The sequence below is a fragment of the Harmonia axyridis genome, chromosome 2, assembly GCF_914767665.1.
Source record: "Harmonia axyridis chromosome 2, icHarAxyr1.1, whole genome shotgun sequence".
In the NCBI taxonomy this organism is placed as follows: domain Eukaryota; kingdom Metazoa; phylum Arthropoda; class Insecta; order Coleoptera; family Coccinellidae; genus Harmonia; species Harmonia axyridis.
The window spans coordinates 13,613,038-13,635,244 of NC_059502.1; the positions used below are offsets into that span (position 1 = coordinate 13,613,038).

Consider the following 22,207-nt stretch of genomic DNA (forward strand, 5'->3'; position numbering starts at 1 on the left):
TAATCTTATTTATCAATTTTTCCTAAAACGGAGTTGAAAAAAAATCAGTTACTATGTCTGTCTGAAGTCCTTGTTGCAGAAATGAACGAGCCAAATATCATGAAAATATAATTGAAGAAATTAACAAAATCAAGAAAACATTCTGTGTTTCTGTATCTTGATTATAAAGATTGTTTATTCAGACTTACCTCAGTGTCCTCTATCTATCCTTAGCTTCCGCCCATGAATCACCCTGTATACACCCTGTATTTAAATTCAGAATGTTCTTCTTCCGTGTTTTGATACTATTAGGTATAATCTTAACGAAATATATCCAAGAGGGGAAAATCGATCCAAGCAATGCATTTATTTTTTTATATATGGTGCTGTTCTTCCAAAAAAAAATTATATAAGATATTGTTGTGCAGTATGACGTCATTCTATATTTTCTAGCATGTCACAGACCAGAAAGTATTGACCTCAGATTTGTTCAGAAAACACTCTAACCAATAGAACCTTTGCAAGCGTTCAACAAACGTTTTGGTAGCGATGTTATTATATTCAGAAACTAAAAGCTACCTAGCTTGTAATTATTCCGTTTGTATAAAAGTGTGGTTACTACAACTTCAGTAGAATATTCATCTATTGTGTACTCGAATAACTTGCTATATTGAATCAATAATCTACTTGCAAAATTTGATGAATTCGAACTCGTAGAAGTACACAAAAGCCAAATCCATGTAATTGGGAGCACCTAGATGTGTTGTTCTACGTTGTTCTACTTCACAAAGAAAAATTCGAATGTTCAGAATTAAAAAAAAAAGAAAGCTATTTCTTCAAGTTAATATTTTTCCAAATCGTTCGGATACTTTACCCTCCACTGATGATATGAATAATTTTTCAATGATAAACAGATTCCAATAACTATAAATATAAAAAACAAGAGAGAAAAAGAAGGAATGAAATTTGGTAGAAAATTTAATTTGTACATATTTTATTTCAAAAGCCCCAATTAAAGCACATGTGTAAAACATTTCACAATAAAATATATAATTAGGGAAACGTGCCCTGAACCTCAGTACTTATTGAAACAGTTATTAAACTTTCTTAAACTTCAATACAATCTAAATATCCCTACTTTGTTAAGCAAGATCTAACAAATACAACAAAACTTGAATAAATACTCTCTCTGCATACAGAACTGAAGCAACATTTTCCATAATATAAGTAGAATATGACATATTACTGGAAATTCATCATTTAATACTGAACAGAAAATTATGAGAAATAAAAACAAATATCTAAGTTTTAAGTTAATTCGATTCGTTTTGAGTAATATAATAGACTTAACGTTTCCTGAGGCGAAATATCTCAACAACCTCCAACTAAGCTCAAAACTGTCAGTACATATTTGAGTTGACTCGGAGCTTTATCCTGCAAATATATAAAAGATATAAAAAAATTTTGAACATTTCTTTTATGGCAGTTTCGATAAGCTTGCGTTAAGTAGTAGTAGGGCACAGTGATGGTGCTTATCATGAATAAGGAATTGGTGAATTAGTCAATGATGGCCAGAAGAACTCGTTTGTAGTCTCCGGACGTATCACCCTGAAAAGAACAGTGAGTTTAAGCCTCATGCAGAAGAAGAAGTATTCGGTACGCCTCGACTAGCTCCCACATTTAAAAAGATTACGGTGAGTGAACTGCAGCTCCCAGAGGGAAGCTATTTTAGTTTGAAGGAGTTAATAGTGCCATGGTAGAGAGAGCAGCGAGAAGAGCCTTCAAAAAGCGATACAGTTTGTCGTCGTCTACGATTATTCTGTCTTGGTTGCACTTGAAGTCCTAGATCCTCAAATTGGTTCACCACCAGAACCCCCAAAAACATTGCTAGAGTGAGGACAACTATTGGGAAGTCCTTATCTTGTTTCAGTACACAACATGCTCCTACTCCTCAGATTTCAGGCACTATAGGAGGAATCTGCATATTGACCTCAGGATGCACCCATACAAAGCATGATTGTCAAGGAATTGTTAAACATTGCCAGGTGGTCCTTGAAAAAAATCCTATGGCTGTACTCTTATCCCTCAGGGTGTATTTATAAGCGAAACTTCTGTTGCTCCGCAACTGGCAACCCTCAAATGCTTCATCAAAAACCCCTACACACCTCAAAAGTCTCAGTTTAGCGTGCTGTTCTGTTTATAGGCATCAATAGATCTTTCTTTTTTGAACAGGGCAGCATCATTGTTACAGTGAATTATGATCTACTTTTACTCTCAAAAAATCAAGGAATTCTGTGAAGATCATGATCCAGAATGCTTCTAGTTTCAGCCTTATGGTCTAGAGCACAAGCTATTCATCAAGAGGTCTCCAAAGTGAGCTACAAAAATTTTATATGTGGAGTTTCCTCGAAGACAACGTTCTGGACAACCTAAAGATTGTAGTTGAGAAAAAACTCTCACTATTCTCGGAAACCCTACAAGAGGCTCAATCTGTGTATTACCCACCATCATTTGGACGATATAATTATCATAAGATAACTTTAAAATACTGAACCCTCAAATTATTTTCAAGAGCTTTTTAAATATGGGAAATAGCCGTGGCGACCTCTCTATAAAGAACCATCACCAAGATTTTTAACCACTATAATGATATATTTCTAATAGAGCTAATCGGTTAATCGCTAGCTCGTAATACAAAATTAAAAATGAAAAAGTTCCTAAATAAAAAAACGTTAAAAAAACTGGCATAAAAGATATTCATAATTGATTCATGCTACAAACAAACAAATAGTAAACTTGATGTTAGATACTACCTATCGTTACTACATAACAAATCTAATTTATAAACTAAATGATTAGGATTGAGAGAAAAAGAGAATGGTTCTCACCTGGATCCAGTTCTCCAATGTTTTTCCATATTTGTCCAAGAATGCTTGTTTAATGTCAGCCAGATCGATTTCAGACCTTGAAACAACTATTCTGATCAAAGTTTTGTCATTGGTTCCCAAACCTGCCATGCTATCGTGGAGACGTTCGGCAAAGTATCCTACTTTGCTTTTCACGCATTTGACTGAAATACAAGAAATTATCATTACTTTGCGGTAAAAATATTTTCAACGTTTCAAACTTCTTAGGTGTGAGTTGTAAATTTTTCGGAATATGTGTTTTTTAATTCCTGCTTAAAATCGAGAAAACCTGAGCACAGAATATGGATTGATTCTATTTCTAGATTTAAATGTAAACAGTACAAAGTTCAGAAGGTTGAACAAAACAGAATATGCAAATCTACAAGATGCACCAGGTTGTAAGTCTACAGTTTCTAATGATCTACCGTCTAGGTACATGTTTACCAAATACATGAATCTGCAAGCTAAATTGATCAAACTGCTTTCAATGGCGTATAGTATATTTAGGTTGTCAGAAGGTTGTCTTACCAATTCCAAGTAATCCTTTCTCTATGCTTCCAGAGAATTCCTTTTTAATTGCACTTTCAATGTCTTTTCCAGATAATCTTTCGTATTCAGCGAAAGTTGCCCTAAGTTGTTGGTAACTCCTAGTGATCAGGATTTTGTTGAATTCTGATTCTTCGGTACCCCAGCCATCAGTAGCGCTAATTAAGGCCTCAGCATCGGCAGTAGCTTGTGCTTCGTTCACACCTTGATTTTCATCACGGTTAGCCTGAAATATATTCGAAATTTAGTGTTTTCAACAGTCAAATTATGCAAACTTATAATATTTTGTCAGTATGCCTTAACTACTAGTACTTGTTCTAAAAATTATTGTCGGCCGGCAGATATTATTATGGGAAAATAATTTCAGAATTGTTTAATGACTTTTTAACAATAATTTCAATTGGAAAATATTATAGGTAGGTCCTATACAATATCTTGCAATTCAAGAAAAAAAATATCGAGGTTTTCACCTTTTAACTCAAATCTTGGACAATGCAAAATCGAATATTAAATAATAAGCAAGATCTTGAAATTTGTTTTTCTGATTTTGTTCATCATTGCTTATTATATTGAGTCAAATACTTAATTGAAATTCATAATATTTAATTAAATTAAGTACTTTAATTCTGTTACATACCTGGCAGAGAGAAACACATAATCTTTTGAAATGTCCAGAAGTATCTTCTTTCAAATCCTTTTCGAGTGGTTTGCCATACACTAAAGAAAAATGCAAATTAAAATTATGATCAATTTTTCTTAATTCAAGTTATTCAAAATATTATTTACTAACTTGGAATATAACTGCATTACAAGATAACAAGATGGACAATAAAGCATTCATAGAAGTTTTTCTTTCTCGTTGTGTATTGAGTCTCACAAAATTTGAAGAAGAAATAAAGCAGTAAAAATAAACCCTGAATTATCAGCCCATTTCACATGTTCTACGATAAAATTATTGGCTAATAACCAACTGAATTCAAAAATAACGTATTTGTGATAATCGTAAAATCCAGTCTATTATATCTGTTATTCTAGATTCTACTTCCTGTATCTGCTGATATATATCAAAAATAACCCTAAGCATATAATAATGACGCGAGAAAGAACATATACAAGATGATTCGACTTCACTAGTTAAACTTCACATTTCACAAAATTTACAGATGAAATAAAAAATTGTGTACCTAATGTTTAGATTGAGATAAATTAATCAAAAAAATATATTATATTTTGAGAAAAAACGAGAAGAATATGGGTCATATGAGGAACACTAACATCGATGAGTCTGCTGATGGTAATCACTCTAAATAACCAACTGGTCATACTTTTTCTGAACGATGATGGAAACTGTCGCAATTTTCTTATAAAAAGGTTTCACATGTAATCCAAAGTATTTAAATGTGTTCAACTACGACCTAACCTCTACCGGTAATCTATTATCTAATATGTTAGTTAGATAATTGAAGTTGTAAAAGGTAGATAGATTCAATAGATGATGAAGGTATTATACTAAAACTCCGCTGTACCAGTCCCAAGCCTGGGGTTTCATCACTCAAGAGATGAGAAAGGAGGAGGGGGAGGAGTAACAACCTCGTTAAAAAACCTGAGTTCATCTGGCCCGGGTGATAGCACTCTGTGAGGGCTCCTACCTAGGATACAGGTAAACCGGTCAACGGCAGACAGGCCAGTTGAGATATTGCATTTCAAGTAGTCTGGAAGGCGGAAGAACCACAACTATAGGGAAGATTGATCTCTCGAGTTACGGAAATAACAATCAATCTAGTGGAAAACAACCATGAACAAAAATATCTGGTCCTCCAAGCCTGGGGGTTGGGGCGATGGGCCTGCTACCCATCACCTTTAAAAAAAATCTACAAGCAAAAAATTCTAATCGAATGCCTCGGAAACGGACGGATTTACATCGGAAACGAAATAAGCTTAGAAAAAGGACAACGATTTGTGGAACATGGAACGTACAGGGTCTATCTAGGAAGGTCAATGAAGTTGTGAGTGAGCTCAAACACTTGAGGGTCGATGTCGCTGTATTGACGGAGACAAAGAAGAAGGGCAAAGGGTCGGAGAGCTGGGGTGACTATGACCACTTTTTTAGTGGAGTATCCAAAGATCAACGGGCGAAACGTGGAGTTTCGATTCTGGTCCACAAAAGATACAGGAAAATGATATCTAATTGGGAGCCTATTAACGAGAGGCTCATTAAGATCAACCTTATATTGAACGGATACCGAGTCACAGTATTGGGTGTTTATGCTCTAAATGACGATGAAACAGTCAAGGAAAAAGACGCCTTCTTCGAACAACTACATCAGGAGATAGGAAAAATCGGAACATCCAGAGAACTTATTATATTAGGAGACTTTAATTCAAGGGTTGGGAGAAAGAAAGGAAACTACGTCGTTGGAGAATTCGGTGAATCAACAGAAAATGATAATGGCAAAAGGTTAATATCGGTATGTGAACAAAACCAGCTAAAAATCTTGAATGGATTCTTCCAACACCGAGACATCCATAAGTTCACATGGACTCAAAATACGAAAAACCTGAAAAGTATCATAGATTATGTGATTACACGACAGAACTCCCGATTAATCTACGAGGACGTGAGGGTGAACAGAGGCATCTCTTGTGGAAGCGATCATTACTTTTTAAAGACCAGAATTACTGCTTCTTATGACAAGAAACTACGCAAATCCCCTTCAGATTCTCAAAATGATACAGAATACGAAGTGCTATCACCTATCCGATACAACTTGGAAGGATTCGATCACGAAAGCATCAAACTCCTATATAAACAGCGATTGGACACAAAATTGAACATTGAATATTTTGACACCATTGAGGAAGAATACAACCACTTAAAATCTTGCTTACACTCAGCGGCATCGGAAGCATTAGGCACTCAAAACCAACAGAGCAAACGAAGAAAACCATACTGGTGGGATGATGAAATAGAAGGTGAGATAGAGGCGAAACGAAGAGAATACCAGAAATACCTAAGTTCTGGAAACGCTAATGACAGAGAAAGATACAAAATTCAACAGAAAAAGGTTAGGTATATGATCGCAAAGAAAAAGAATGATAAGTGGGAGAACACATGCCAGCGACTAAATGCCTACCTCGGGGGGAAAAGGAGTACTGAAAGCTGGAGAGTACTGAAGAAAATGAGGAACGACACAACTAAGGAAATCATTTCACCTATAACACCTAATGAATGGAAACAACATTTCGCTGACATGCTCAATGAAGATAGGCAAGAATTCACAACAACAGGCTATGCAGATGTTAACATAACAACTCAAGGAACACCAGTTACGATAAATACAAGAGAAGTTGAAAATGTATGTCAACAGTTGAAAAATGGTAGATCTCCCGGACCTGGTAACATCCCTGCTGAATTGATAAAGTATGGATCGGACAAACTGTATGAGAGGCTGAGAAATCTCTTTCAAAGGTGTATAAACGAGTCAGCGGTGCCCAGTGAATGGAACACATCTTACATCACAACTATTCATAAAAAAGGCGACAAGAGTAGATGTGACAATTACCGTGGTATATCCGTCTCGAATACCTTGAGCAGGACCTACGGAAAAATCCTCAAAAAGCGGATAGAGGAAGAATACGGTGAAATGGAGGCAGAAGAACAGGCCGGTTTTAGAGCGGGCAGATCAACGATTGATCATCTTTTTACAGTCACTCAGTTCATTGAGAAGAAACTGTCCTTCAATCAAGAAGTACATTTGCTCTTTGTCGACCTTAAAAAAGCATACGATAGTGTACCGTTGGCGAAACTTTGGGAGATCTTGCAAGAAAGCAACATCAATGTGGAAGTACTCAAAGCTGTCAAATCGCTGTACGAGAATTATGGAGCGAAAGTTAAATTAGGAAATAAGCTTACTTCGAGATTCAGCGTGTCAAAAGGATTGAAGCAAGGATGCTGTTTGTCACCTTCATTATTCAAAATATACCTGGAACGAGCACTTAAGGTTTGGAAAAGCAAATGCCACAATATGGGTACTCCATTGGATGAGGAAACAACACTCTACACGCTTTCGTTTGCGGACGATCAAATTGTGATAGCCCAGGATGTAGATGACCTGAACTACATGACACGCAAATTAGTAGAGGAGTATGCCAAATGGGGCCTGGAGGTGAACATCCAAAAGACACAATACTTGTGCATTGGTGGTGGTCGGCAGAGCTCTGATCTGGACCTGACTTTGTCTAGCTCTCAATCAATAAAACAGTGCAAGGCCTACAAATACCTGGGATTAAGAATATCGGAGGATGGAGTTCTCGATGAATCGATACGAGAAAGGAATACCCTCGGCAGGAGGGCGATATCGATGCTCAATGGTGTTTTATGGGATAAAAATATATCCAAAGAAAATAAAAAAAGGATTTACAACACAATTGTTAAGAGCATTGTAACATACAGCTCGGAAGTATGGCCAATAAAGGCTAAAACTGAAAAAATGCTCATGGCTACCGAGATGGACTTCTGGAGAAGATCGGCGGGCAGATCAAGAATAGAAAGAATTCGTAATGAAAGAATAAGAGAAATAATGGGTGTCAAAAGTAACATCGTGAATGACATCCGAACTAAACAGCTCATATGGTTCGGCCATGTACAGAGGATGCCGGACAATAGAATTCCGAAGAAAATCTTTAAATGGACCCCACAAGGACGTAGAAGAAGAGGAAGACCTAGAAAAAGTTGGAGGGAAGGCGTCGACAAAGAGATGAGAGACACCGACCTAGGCGAAGAACTATGGAGAGACCGGGCCGAATGGCGATTAGAAATCGGAAGACGTCGGAGAACGTTTTGACCCGATACTTATATATATATATTATACTAAAAGTTGAATCACCAAGTACAGGGTGTTTCACGTAAGCGGGTCACTGGATTTTGTGGTTTCTCCCTCAAGTAAAATTGAAAAGTGACCCTTCAATATGACAGTATTTTTCACGGGCTATCCAAATATGTTATTAAAAAAGCTATCGAACCAAGGCATGGAAAATGATTGAGGAAAAACCGTTTTTCCAAAAAGAAAATTTTTGCGAATTTGACTGGTTTTCGAAATAAGAAGGGCTATAGAGAATTTCTCACCAATAGTTCCTCCATTTGAACTTCCGGTTTTCAAGAAATCGGAATTTTTTTTCTGCAAAATATACTTCCTAATGATTTTTCATATTTTCTGAATGATCAACCGATTCTGATTAGAAATATGTAAATAAAGTGGTCGTTTTATATTTATTTCAAGCCATTCCATTTGAAATCAAACTGGAAAAATTCAGATTCCATATTCACAAAATATATATATCATATATAAAACGTTGTCTATGGTTCTATAAATACCTATTTGATTGTCAAATTTTCAAGTTTTCAGCCACTATCGTGGTTAAAGAAGATGGAGAGAGATTATAAAAGAAGCTTTATATTCATTATAATCTAGAATGACAACTCCAAAATTCGACAATCAAATATTTATTGCACAACAAACACATGGATATATTTTCCGACTATGAAATCTGAATTTCCTAAAAGTTGATTTTGAATGGGATTGCTTGAAATAAATATAAAACCACCACTATATTCACATATTCGGATTCAGAATGGATTGAGCATTCAGAAAATATGAGAAAATGTTATGAAATATATTTGCAAGATGAAATCTTCTGTTTTCTTGAAAACCGGAAGTAAAATTGGTGAAACAATTGGCGAGAAATAGTCTAGACCTTCTCATTTTGAAAATCAGTCAATTTTAAAAAACATTTATTTTTTTTTTTTGGAAAAACGGTTTTTCCTCAATAATTTTCCATGCCTTGAATCGATAGTTTTTCCGATAACATATTTGGATAGCCCGTGAAAAATACTATCATTGAGATGGGTCACTTTTCAATATTGCTCAAAGGATAAGCCACAAAATCCAGTTTCGTGAAATACCCTGTACATGCCAATCAGAATCAAGAAATTCAAGCTTCCAATCCCCATAAAATATTTATAGATCGAAAATATCCTTACTATTCTCGTAGAATTGGGCGATTGTTCTGATTCCGTAGTTAGACAAGGTACACAAGATCTCAATGATGGCCTCTTCGTCTGTTCCCAAACCAGCGACGGCATCGTGGAGTTCTTTGGCGTAGAATTGAGGCAGGGGAGTCATCAAGGCAACCATGACGTCTTCAAACTTTCCACCAAGTTCACTCTTGAGTTCGGACACTAAGTCTTTGCCATAGGAGGTTTTGAAGGTTTCGGCTATTTCCAATCTTTGTACAATGCCCCTCCTTGCTAAGATGTCGATGATGGCTTTCTCGTCAGCGCCGAAGCCCTTCATGGCCTTCTTGAGGGTGGCTGCATCTTCGACGGGGTCGAAGGGATCTGCAGGGTAGACAGTTGGGGTACACTGAAAAAAATTAAGAAAAAATTAATAAGATGATTCATACGATTTGGTTACTATCTTGATTTCGCAGAATATCAATTTTTCTAGGGTTGAATTTGCCTTTCCTATGAGTGCACCAAAGAGCTTGATGCTTAAGGGTGTTCACTACCTTTGTCTCTATGTTCTTCAGTGCAGAATCATTTTGATTCTTTAACGGAATCGCTTGAGCAATTCTTTCAATTTTTGGAAGAAACCTTCATGTGGCACTAGAATAAACTCAGTGATTTTTTTCCACCGAAAAATTCATACTTTTTGTTTTATAACAATTGAAGAGTTTTTCATAGTATCTCAATTATTTCAATGATGAATTTCAAAATTTTCGGAATTTTATATTCCGATGAGAAATTGGTACATACAATCGATTTAGAGATTTTCAAAAATAATGTATAGATACGTTTGAAAGAAGCCTACGTCCAGGAGTGGACAATATGTGGCTGATAAAGAAGAAAAAGTTTTCGAGTAACTATTTTAATTTGAAAATTCAGAATATCAAAATATATAAGAAAGCGATAAAAGTGTAAAAATAGCTATAGCTATAGCTAAACTTTCGCCTAATAAAGACGGTTATTATTATTATTGTTATTATAAATGACAATTGGCTTGAAGTTTTAGTACCTATTAAAGTTTAGTGTTCGGTAATTCATGACAATGAAAAATTTTGAAATTCATCATTAAAATAATTGGGAACCATTGGAAAACTTTTCAATATTCAAAGTAATATAAAACAAAGACTATAAATTTGTTATCGAAAAAAAATTGGTGAATTTATTCTAAACTGCCATACGAAGGTTTTTTCACAAATTGAAAGAATCGATCAAGTGATTTCCGCATAGAATCAAAATGAATCTACACTGAAGAAACTTATGAGAAAGGTAGTGTACACCCTTAATGTTTCTTCCATATTTACTCATACATATCTACATCATGAGCAAATAACTCAGTCTGTATATACCTATGTAAATATTTATTTTTTTATCCTAAACAAATTGATGAGTTTTTCGCAGATGTCATTAATTTCGTTAAATTTACCAAAGTTTATGTTGATTTAATGACTTAACAATCAAATCGAATTTACAGTTATTTATACAGTGTGTATATAAAGTAAGGAACAAAATTTATAACCCCGTTATTGAAAATTTTTCAAGCAAAACGCTCAGAAAGGTCAATTTTAGTTTTTTATCAGCCACTATGGTATAAGAATTCTATTAATGACATTATTATTATTCTAATTATAACGTCATTCAATTTTAGGGAGTGACATTTTTTTTTTAATGACATTCCCTTTTTTTTGCTGATCTATTAGATTTATCTAATTGATGGTTCAAAAAAATTGATACTGTAGGTAACAATTTTTTTGAGAAAATAATGTGAGACTTGAAAAAACTTTCATGGAAGAAAATCTTTATTCAACTCAACAAACCAACATTTAGCACAAATGTTCCTGACGTGGCAATACAGGTTTGAAATTTGGCGATTTTGAATGGTTTCAATTTTTGCCTTCCAAATTCTTGGATTGTATTCTGGAGCAAAGAAACAAATGCAGTATAACAAACAACTGATTTTGTACGAAATTACATGCAGAAAGCACAAACAGCTTACAAAAAATGCTCTGGAGGGTGGAAGGTCGAATTTTTGGATTCTATATATTCTACAATCATCAAAAAAATAAAGAGAACTAAAAATAAGAATGATGGCCAAGTATCTGTTCACTAGATAGAAACATTTTTCGATCTCAATGTTTTATTTCCAAATACACTGAGTACTTAAATTATCCCAACTCATTAAACGAAAAAAAGAAAAACATCTCTAAATTAATGATAACGCTGATAACACGCAAAATCCATCAAATAACCTCTCTATTACAACACTTGACCTACCCCAAACAAAATCCATTACAAAAATATGTTCAGTCAGCTTGTGTTTTAATGAATAATCAATCAAATATGACATACGTCGTCCAATCTTATCAAAAGAGAAACATACAAGATTCAAGACAAATATACAATTTATCTGAATGGTGTTAACACAACGACCTGTTCAGAATGAAGTCATCGTTACAGAAATAAACAATTAATGACGTAAACGTGTATCTATGTGAATCCTAACAACCGAAACTGTGAAGGTTGTGACCAACATAAAATCCTATGGGGTACAAGGTTGTGTTATGACTCACTTTTCATAATTGTATCATTGTAATGCTGTGTGAATTGAAATTGAAAGTGCATACCTGTGGTGGGTAGTTAGCTTTAAATGGACAAACTATGGAAAAGTCAAAACCAAGGAAAATATTTTATCGAAGTAACTGATGAATTTGCTAGATATTGATTGAATAATTTTTGAGCTCTATATCCTTGAACAGGTTGCTTTATAATTTCGTCACAATGTCTGTAGTTTTCGAATTTTAAGTCGGGATAGTCCCGAACGGTTAGTTTCGACCTCAGAGTAATAAACATAGATAAAGGGAGCATATGTCATTTTCAGTAAGCAAATTTTGTCCCCAACATGATCTATCAAATTTGACATGAAGCGCGCGGAAATGAGAACATATCAGTGATACGATATTTCACTCAATTCGCGAGTTTCTCCACAAAGAACGCACTTCTTATGTCCCATAGTAAATCAACGTTTCATATAACTCAAAATATATTGAGATGAATACCTAAATATATCAGAAATTCAGAAAACAAACTTCAAGCGCGTCAAACGACGACGTGAAACAACCGATGACACTAGTAGAGCAAAAGTTGCCAAACCTTGGATTTCAGCAGATAGATACAGAAAATAATAAATATTCTGCTTGTTATAAATTCGACAATTAGGAAAAATATCTAATTCCAAATATTCGAATTTGCTTATTTAATCGGGAATCACTCAAATAAATATATTTCATTCAATATAATATACATTCATGATGATATAGTGAAATTGAGGATTTCAAAATATATCACAATCATACAACGTAATCTAACCATGTCTATGTTTATTATTCTATGGGATAGATTCATCAGAACCATACAAAATTCAAGAAGAAAATCGAAAAAAAAATAGGACAGCACTGACATGAAGTCAGGAAGGAATTTCACTTCAAAATATCCATCGATAACGAAATGACAGATAAAATAGTGAAGAGTGCATACTCACTATCAAATACTTTTGAAATGTGTCGAATACGAATTATTTTCACCCGATAAATTTCACATTACCTCTTTTTCGCTGCTATTTGATTATCGATGGATATTTTGAAACGACATTTTAAGTTCAGATTGTACTCGATAAGATCTTCAAAATGAGGTATCGCAACACCCCTCATTCTTATTCAAAATCAAGGGGTTGGGCCCACCCCCGTTAGGGGGTTGAAGTTACGGGGATGAAGAAAGCGGAAACGTTATTCTCTCTCGAATCATCAAAAATTGACGGATCCGAGCGATTTTCCAAATATTAAAGTAGCAAAATCCAGGTATTTAGTTTTCGTTGGACCACCCTGTATGTATAGTTCTTCAAAACCACAATTGGCGCATGAATGAACAAACGCTTCCTACTTCACGTGAGTGCTTTGCTCATTTTCTTATTGTTAACTTCTCCTATTCAAAAGTTCAATGACCATATTCATTCGACTTTAAAATTCTATATAACGCAAAGTAAGCTGAGAAAATTTCAAATCGACCTAAAACTTCATCAAACCCAAAAATAAGTCACACTGATAATGGATGTTATGTATTTTATCTTCGAAATAAGAAATTACCAGAGTGTTCAAGTGCCCCTGATTCCAATAAATTCTATTTTTAGAATCGAGTGTTCACTGTATGTACGGAATGTTTACACTAACATGTCGTCAAATGTAATGTTTTATTAGCATCCATCAACCGTTAAATATAGGTGAAAAATCACTCATCTAAGTTAATTAATTTTGTGGGATGTCTGCCCATTATCTTTCATCACATTACCAAATTTTTATCGAAACATACAGAAGGTGAATTCTATCGAATTCAGGACAATTTTCAGGCTTCAACGACTTGTAGTGTGAAATAAAAATTTCATACTACTCGACTTTGAATTATGTAAGACGAACAGATATTCAATTTTTCGTAAAACTCTACAATATATTAGGCCAGTCCCGGTCAGATGCACAGATGGCGGTGCTAGTATCAAATCCATATAATTTTCAGTTAGTACCAACCTTCAAACGATACGTGTCAAAATTTGGCAGCTGTCGGACCATTAGTTTGTGAGATATTGCGTTGTGAGTGTAGCTACTTTTGTTATTTGAAAAAAGATGGAAAAAAAATAATTTCGTGGGCTGATAAAATATTGCATTTTGAAGGAAAAAAAAGTTGATGCAAAATCTTGGCTTGATGAAGAGTTTCCGGGGTCTGCACCTAGAAAATCAACCATCATTGATTGGTATGCTAAGTTTAAACGTGGTGAAATGAGCACCAAAGACGGCGAACGCAGTGGACGCCCAAAAGAGGCTGTTACCTCCAAAATGGCCAGACCATCAATAGCGTTATTGGATCGTTTAAAGGATGAAATCGTTAAAAAACGGCCGCATTTGATAAAAAAGGTAATTTTTCATCATGACAATGCGCCGTGTCACAAATCAATTTAAACAATGGCAAAATTGCATGAATTGGGCTTCGAATTGCTTCTGCATCCACCGTATTCGGCAGATCTGGCCCCCAGCGACTTTTTCTTGTTCTCAGACCTCAAAAAAATGCTCGCTGGAAAGAAATTTAGCACCAATGAAGAAGTAATCGAAACTGAGGCCTATTTTTAGCGAAAGACAAATCGTACTACAAAAATGGTATCGAAAAAGTTGAAGATCGCTATAATCGCTGTATCGTCCTCGAAGGTAACTATGGTGAATAATAAAATCGAATTTTCCAAAAAAAAAAATGTGTTGTACTATGGTAGACCGGGGACTTTTCAATTGGCCTGTTAATTCTCCTTCCCTCTGTATGAATTGAGTAAGTAAGGATGTTCTTAGAAACGTCCTGCAATTCAATTTAATTTCTCTATTACAATAGTCTCAATGAAGCTTGTATGTATATTCTTTCATCCCATTGTACTGTTTGATTTAGCCATAAAGGCTTCAAATCAAATTTATTCTTAATATTACTAGCTGAGTAGGTACCCATTCAAAAGAGGAAAATAAGCCTATTTCACAACATAGGTACATGGTTCATTTCCTTCAGCAATATTACTCAATATCTCAACTCGTATTTACTCGTATGAAAACACATGTTTACAATTTCATCATTGAATAACTTCAAATTATTGAAAAATGAATTGAGTCCTCGTTCCCTGAACCGATTGATCTATCATTTCATCACATTATCTGTAATTTTCAAATTTTGAACGCTCTCAAACGATAAGGTTTGTTATTCTTTTTTCAATTGATTTTAGGGTTTTTCAACTTTCGAAACTGACAGTTCTTGATCAATGGGGAATACCAAACGATCATAATAATAGAATCAATCAAGCTCATAGATCAGCAAAATCAATGAATGACAAAAGAGCCAACTTTTTTATTCAATTTTTGAAAATAACGATACGAAATCCTAAATAAAAACCGTAGAGATAGCCATGAAACTGCAATATTGATTTATAAAATTCAACCTTACTAACATCACATGACATATGCATAACACTGATTCATGTGTGTTTACTAAGTGATAAGGAAGATATAAATAATTATCATAAAACATCCCATTCACAAGGCAATGAATATGAAATATGAATCTGCCAAACCAAACTAATTAAACTAGTACGCTTATTGCTTTAATTTATCAAAGTCATGGCCACAAAAAATTGTAGAACTGCATTTTTTTAGAGTCAATATAAAATTTTCAATTTGCTATTCGGAGTTTTATATATTCTTTAAAAATTTACATATTATTTGTCAGCAAACTTTTAATAGTATCAGACTAATGATATTCTGCTATTTCCCAAATTCTGCTGAACATAGGTGTATTTTCTGAGTAAAGAATCTTATCTAAAAGCCAAGCAACGTAAGGTGGACTCATTATTTGAATAAGTGACTAATTTGTTAAACAAAAGGTATGTTTCTTTCTTATGGAAAAATCCAGACGCAGATGGCAAATGAAAAATCGGATTTTTCATTGTATATACATACATGAATTTTAATCAAAATTCGTTCTTTATTGTACCCAATTTTGTTATAAAATGAAAAAATGAATTTATAAAATATAAGATGAATAAATAATGTAAAAAATGTATTACTGCAAGGGGAGATAGGTAGGAAGAATATTCATCAGGTAGTATAGTACAGGCTGGCCATTATTATCTGATTTTGCGATTCCTTTCATCTAATGAATTCCAAAGAACACAATGTGGCCAAAAAAGATGAAAACAATGGTCTAAGAATAATCTATTTCTGTTCTCACGTCCGACAAAATTACACCTTAAAATTAGACTAAGAATGCTATTGACTCGAAGACCTTGAATCTTCAAGAATGAAAGATTTATATCTTTGTACACAGCAAGGTAACATCTTGCAAGAACGACTCCAGTATATTTCATCATAGTTCATGACCTTCTATTGAGTAATGGTAGTACCATACCTGCTGTATATATTGGAATTCATAGTTGTTTTGTGAGTCAGTGACTATTAATTCCATATGAATGGGATACCACGAAATGTGAATTATATATACAATTTGGAGGAAAAAATCTATCATGACCATTAATAATTATACTGTAATTGCATATTTCCTGCACCTCATAGAACATAAGAGCCATTCAAAAAATTCCAACAATCAATATTATCCTAGGATGTAGGTTTCGAAATTGCAAATAAAATATTCAAAATTTCATAACTCTGAAACTATTGGGGATAGGAATTCATTTATATGCAATATCATAGTACCAATTTATGTTTTCAATTTCATTATTGTGTGTGGACAAAATATTTCGCATTTGATTCATTGATTCTCAAATTTTTAGCCTTCAATACTTATGGATCTTATCACCAAACCAAAAAAGTTTTGAAGATTTTCTTGTTGAATTTAAGGTATACATATATACACCTGGTTTTTAATTTGAGGTTTGTTTGATTTTATTTCAAAATTTGGCACTTTCTAAAATGTGAATGCAAAAATTTCGTTTACAATACTGCGTTAAACCTTCCCTTTATAATTCCAAAAAATAATATTTGAATTTTGATAATATAAAAAATGCAAATATTTGGTTCGGAACACTATGTTCGAACATCAAGAACTTATATTCAACAATATTTGAGCCCGCGACTTCGCCCACGTGACAGACTATCTTGATATGATGATAATTAAATTCTCTTTCATCCGATTTCAATTGGAGGGAGCCTGAATGTATCCCCAAACTCATCTCAGGGAAAACCAGAATAAAATCAGTGCAGTAGTTTCTGAAATAAGCGTGTACAAACAGATAGAATTTTGAAGAATGAATTTTTGTGTTCGGTTACTATTTTCTTATCGTCCACTTTCATTTTTTCATTAATTTATTGAGTGTATAGACATACCGGTGTCTTCTACTTTATTAATGTATCTATAGATTTTAGAATTTAGTAAAGAGCATACCCAGCTATAATTTTGGACAAGGACAATTTTCATCTGATTCTGGGGTTTTATATTTTTACTATACTTTAGCAATGTGCAAATAATATAATATGAGTATTATAGCTCCCTCGCAATTGAGACTTGAGAAATTGATACATTGAATTTCAACCTACACTCATTTTCACTGAAATAAAAAACCATTTGATATTTTCTCTTCATAAACACTCGGTGTGATCAATCATCTTCATTTTATGTTAATTTACTCAGTTTTATTTGAAATTTATTCACCTAACCTGATTATCATTACTGGCAATTATTCAAAATCAAAGACAATATTGAAATATGATTAAAAAACAGCATTTCACATGAAAACGAAAGTAAGCTAGGCGTATTTATACTTCCTCACACCTAAAGGAAGTAAATATAAAATACAAAATATCACATAAATTAAACAACTAATGTTTCTATGGATACTCACTTTGAATGGGTAGTATTGTTGACCAGTTGTCATCTTGCGATTGTGTTGAATTGACTAGAAACAAAAAAAAATCACTCAGATCGATCAGATACTCTCACTGTGAAGGATCGAGTAGGACTAACCTTACATCAATAAAACCGGCGATTTGTATATCCAACGCGAATGATGACATCATATCCACAATTAGTTATTACCTATCTGAACCAGAGGTTACTCATTCATTGGTGTTTATACTTTTAAGAGGAATAGTGAACTGAATAATCAATTTTCCGAGAATCAATTCAGAAAAAAATTTATCTGTGCTCCCGGCAAATTGAAATTCAAATTTTTCGAATATACGTTGAACGTACCACTAATTTGAGTGTAGAGTTAATTTGTTTTGCACTTTTTGATTGTTCAGGGTGAGCCAAATTGGACACTTTTGAAGAGGAAGTTCTATTTCCATGATAGATAGACGAAAATTGATGTCGGTGTCTGAGGGCCAATTTTCATGAGAAACTCATTGGCGAAAACGAAAACCGCAACTATTGTAGCTATCACCGTTACATAGTTAGTTTTATACATAGAATTTGACTGAAATAGTGAAAAATTAGGTTGTTATTTGAAAATCTTGAGTTTTGATAAATCTGATTTGTCCAAGTTCATGATCTTCTCCTAAACACCCTGTACATTTTTGGTCCAAACCGCAAACAGTTTTATAATACTAAATATTGGCACAATCGAAAATTGAAAAGGTTTTTTCGAATAAAACTCGTCGCAACAATTTTTTTCATGAGAATCTCATTAACTCGTGAACTGTTGAGTTTATACCCAATCATGGTATATTACTGAAATTGTCATCTCTCTTTCAGAAAGTTTTGAAGACTATATGACACCTTAAGCAAAACATTAAAATTCTGTTTACGTAAGTAAATGAATAATAGCTATTCTTATTATTTCTGAAAAGTTACCGAAGGTTATTAAGTTTTCTCCAATTAATATGGTCTTATAGTTATTAATATTCAATGTAGTTCTATAGACATTAACATGCATGGTTTATCATCAAGAATTTATATTCATATGAATGAACAATATTTAAAGGATAACTGAAGAAAGTCTGACTGAGTCCTGTCAAGGTATAACCTGAATTACATACAAGTCTCAAGTCCACACTGTTTAAATAAAATAAAACGAATTAATTTCCACTATATTTCCACTAATATAGTGGAAATTAATTCGTTTTATTTTATTTATAATGAATTTCCGCCAAGTAAGGACCGAATCCATTAAATATCCACACTGTTTATATACATTTGGAAAATGAGCTCAAGAAACTAATGATATAAAAATGATAACATATATATTCAACAATATTAGATTCTTCTAGAGTCCAGAACTTCCATTGGACAGGATAGAATATATTATCAATGGATACCAAATATCAAATTCAAAAGTATTCATCGAAATTGAGGCTGGTGCAACTGTTACTATGAATGGATTGTGCAACCCATCTATGATTTTTTTTATGGCCGGAATTGAAAGATATTGATGTGGACCACGTTTATTTTCAACAAGATGGCGCTACGTGTCACACAAGCAGCGAAACGATCACAATTTTGCAATAAAAATGAAAGATAATACCAATCTCTCTGAAACTCAACACAACACAGTCATTAAACTTGAAAGATGTATGCCAGGATGATTCTAAATACAATATTCTTTACCGAAAAGTCATAGCGCGTATATTTCCGGAATTATAAATGTTTTAAATTTCAATCCAGAATTCGGGACATGCGACCGCGGGTTCGAACCCCGCCGCTGAATAATCGTTAAATTTTTTTCGTTAATATTTTCATATATTTTTTTAACGAGTCAAAATATTTTCTGTTAACAGAGGAAATAATAAGAACCATAGTGTAAAATTTGAAATGCTTTTTGTTCCAAACGTAACTAACATTAAAGTAAGGACCCCTTTTATATGTCATCATTGAATTATCAACAATATGTGAACTGTATCAGCACTAATTTAAGTAAATAAGATGAGCCAATAAAAAACACCCAAATATAAATATCGTCAAAACAACATCGATAGTATCTGCAAATCAATAGGCACTAAAATTTGCAAATACAAAGCAATGAAGCGATAAATCGATATTTGTTTGGTTTGGAAATAGCAGTGCTGAATTATTTTGCCTCAGTTGTGTTATTTTTTGTTTTCAAAATGAATTATCGTTATTTGGTAAACATTAATGTTCATACATAGGTACATAAAGGATGTTTATACCAAATAAGTCCGAATGTTTTTAAGGGGTGAATCTTCTTTGTAAACAAAAGCTCTTAGGCCTTTTCTTGGAAAGTATAATCTTCCAAAAATGACAAAAAAAATTTATTCATATCATTTTTGCAAGAGTGTAACTTTTCAAGAAAATGCCTTTTGTTTCCATGAAAAAGCCCCTTCAATTTCCGACAAAAAATAATCCCCTGGAAACTTCCGCACTTATTTGTTAACACTTTGTATACAAAAAGGCTCCTGAGTTCATAGCTGAATCTTATCCACTATCAATTGTGTAGCTATTCATAAAACTGCCCACATCTTATTATGTACTTTTCCACTTTCAATAATAATTCAGTTTCTTATCTTGAATCAGAATAACGATAAAAGCATATCCGTTTTTGTGGTAGTTCTATCTTCTAAACCAATATACCTAGTTGGAACAAAATATATTTTCTTTATTTTTATCCAATTGATCAAATTGATCTTTTGAATAAATATCAAAACAAATAAACCTTAACGGTAAAAAAATATAATCTGAATTACATCCGTCATCTTGAGGAGAAATTGCTTTGGTGACCCCATGAAAACATACATAAGTTTAGATTGACCACCTCGATGGTAGACACGGCCAACCACATTTTACTTGGTTTCGAAATTTCCAACTAATTAATTTTACCATTTCCTTGAACATAATATCGAAAGAATTCGAAAATCCCGTAAAATATTAGGTTAGTTTCTTTCACCCGCTTAGTGTTCATCATTTTTAACCAGGTATAATACAACATCAGTACGCTGCAAACTTTCTTTATATATCGCCAAGCAGGAGTATAAAACTCAAACAGCAAAGGCGCATCAGAAATTATTATAAAATTCTTATACCTAATAATAAACCTTAACCGTAAAAAAATATATTCGGAATTATACCCATCTTTATATAGCTCTTCTGATTTTTTATTCGTAATTCAGGCTCAATATTGCGAAGAAACCGCTTTGATGACCCCATAAAATGATAAAAACATAGGTTTATATTGACCCCTCCGTTGGTAAATACGGTCCTGTCACATTTCTGTTCGTTTCGAAATTTTCAACCGATTGATTTTGCTATTTTCTTGAAAGTGTAATGAAATACCGATAAAAAAATTCTAAAATCCAGTAAAATATTAGGTTAGTCCTTTCATCCGCTTAGCGTTAATTCATTATTTTTATCCTAATACGGTTATTTTAGGTATGAATATACACAATGCGCTGCATACTTTTTATTTAGCGGCAAGCTGAGTAAAACGGAACAAGAAAAGACGCAGCAGAACTTATTATAAAATTGTTAATGCATGTAAGCGAATATTACAAACTGAAATTACCTTGGTGTGTAACAGATACAAGCAAAACGAAGGACTAAAGTTGGGGTTGGCTGTGGAAAGAAGACACACCCACGGAAGGATTCGTGTAACAGAAAATGAGTGAAAATTGCTAGCAGTCAGCGTCGATCTGCTGTGCCAGCTTGGATTTCGAGTTGTTCAATCCGGTCACGGTCAAAAGGAAGATTCAGGGCCGGAATAAGGCAAATTTCAGTCAAAACGGAAACAGATGGGAAGATAAAAGTACTCGGAGAATGCATATTTCCTCTTCCTTCGCTTCTAAAAAATTCTGCTTTCACAGTACATTACTTTTGATCTTGTAACACTATATAACCTCCCGAGAAGTTCTAATTTATGCATGTACAATGCCCATTATATAGGGTGACCCATTTTGAGAAATCCAATTAAATAATCTCTTGGGAAAAACTTAAATCAAAAAATATTTCATTTGAAAGATTTTAGTCTTCATGGCAGTAGCGGATCCAGGGGGGTAGAGGGGGTAATTACCACAAAGCCTCGTCGAAATATTCATTGTTTTAGAGCTGAATCAGCTTTCAACCAATTGTAACTGCTTTTAGTACAGCTGCATCCTTAACATCTATGATTTAATACCAGTGATCAAAAATGTGAAGTGAACGCATTTGCTCAAACATTCATTTGACTCAATCACTCTTCCGA

At 33.7% G+C, this 22,207-nt stretch overlaps 1 protein-coding gene across 2 annotated transcripts; it reads right to left on the bottom strand.

Moving 5' to 3' along the window:
• Window positions 1-941: 941 nt before the first annotated feature.
• LOC123672344 (annexin B9) lies at window positions 942-21,685 on the bottom strand. Of its 2 annotated transcripts, none has more exons than XM_045606422.1 (7): window positions 21,533-21,685; window positions 17,921-17,974; window positions 9,472-9,853; window positions 4,069-4,148; window positions 3,414-3,657; window positions 2,868-3,049; window positions 942-1,413 (listed from the first exon to the last, which is right to left on the bottom strand). In XM_045606422.1, exons 2-7 carry the CDS (start codon window positions 17,951-17,953, stop codon window positions 1,351-1,353), a joined length of 984 nt encoding a protein of 327 aa, XP_045462378.1. In that variant the 5' UTR covers window positions 17,954-17,974; window positions 21,533-21,685; the 3' UTR covers window positions 942-1,350. The 2 variants fall into 2 exon arrangements, with proteins under 2 accessions (XP_045462378.1, XP_045462377.1); XM_045606421.1 differs by having other exon boundaries at window positions 942-1,587; window positions 21,533-21,680.
• Window positions 21,686-22,207: the final 522 nt, after the last annotated feature.

What these genes read in the sequence shown, in the direction of transcription:
- LOC123672344 (XM_045606422.1), bottom strand. Translation starts at nt 17,953, where the DNA reads ATGACAACTGGTCAACAATACTACCCATTCAAA. An exon ending in AACAATACTACCCATTCAAA is followed by an intron (nt 9,854 to 17,920) that starts GTGAGTATCCAT and finishes AATTTTTTTCAG; the next exon opens with TGTACCCCAACTGTCTACCC. An exon ending in CGCCCAATTCTACGAGAATA is followed by an intron (nt 4,149 to 9,471) that starts GTAAGGATATTT and finishes ATTTTTCTTTAG; the next exon opens with TGTATGGCAAACCACTCGAA.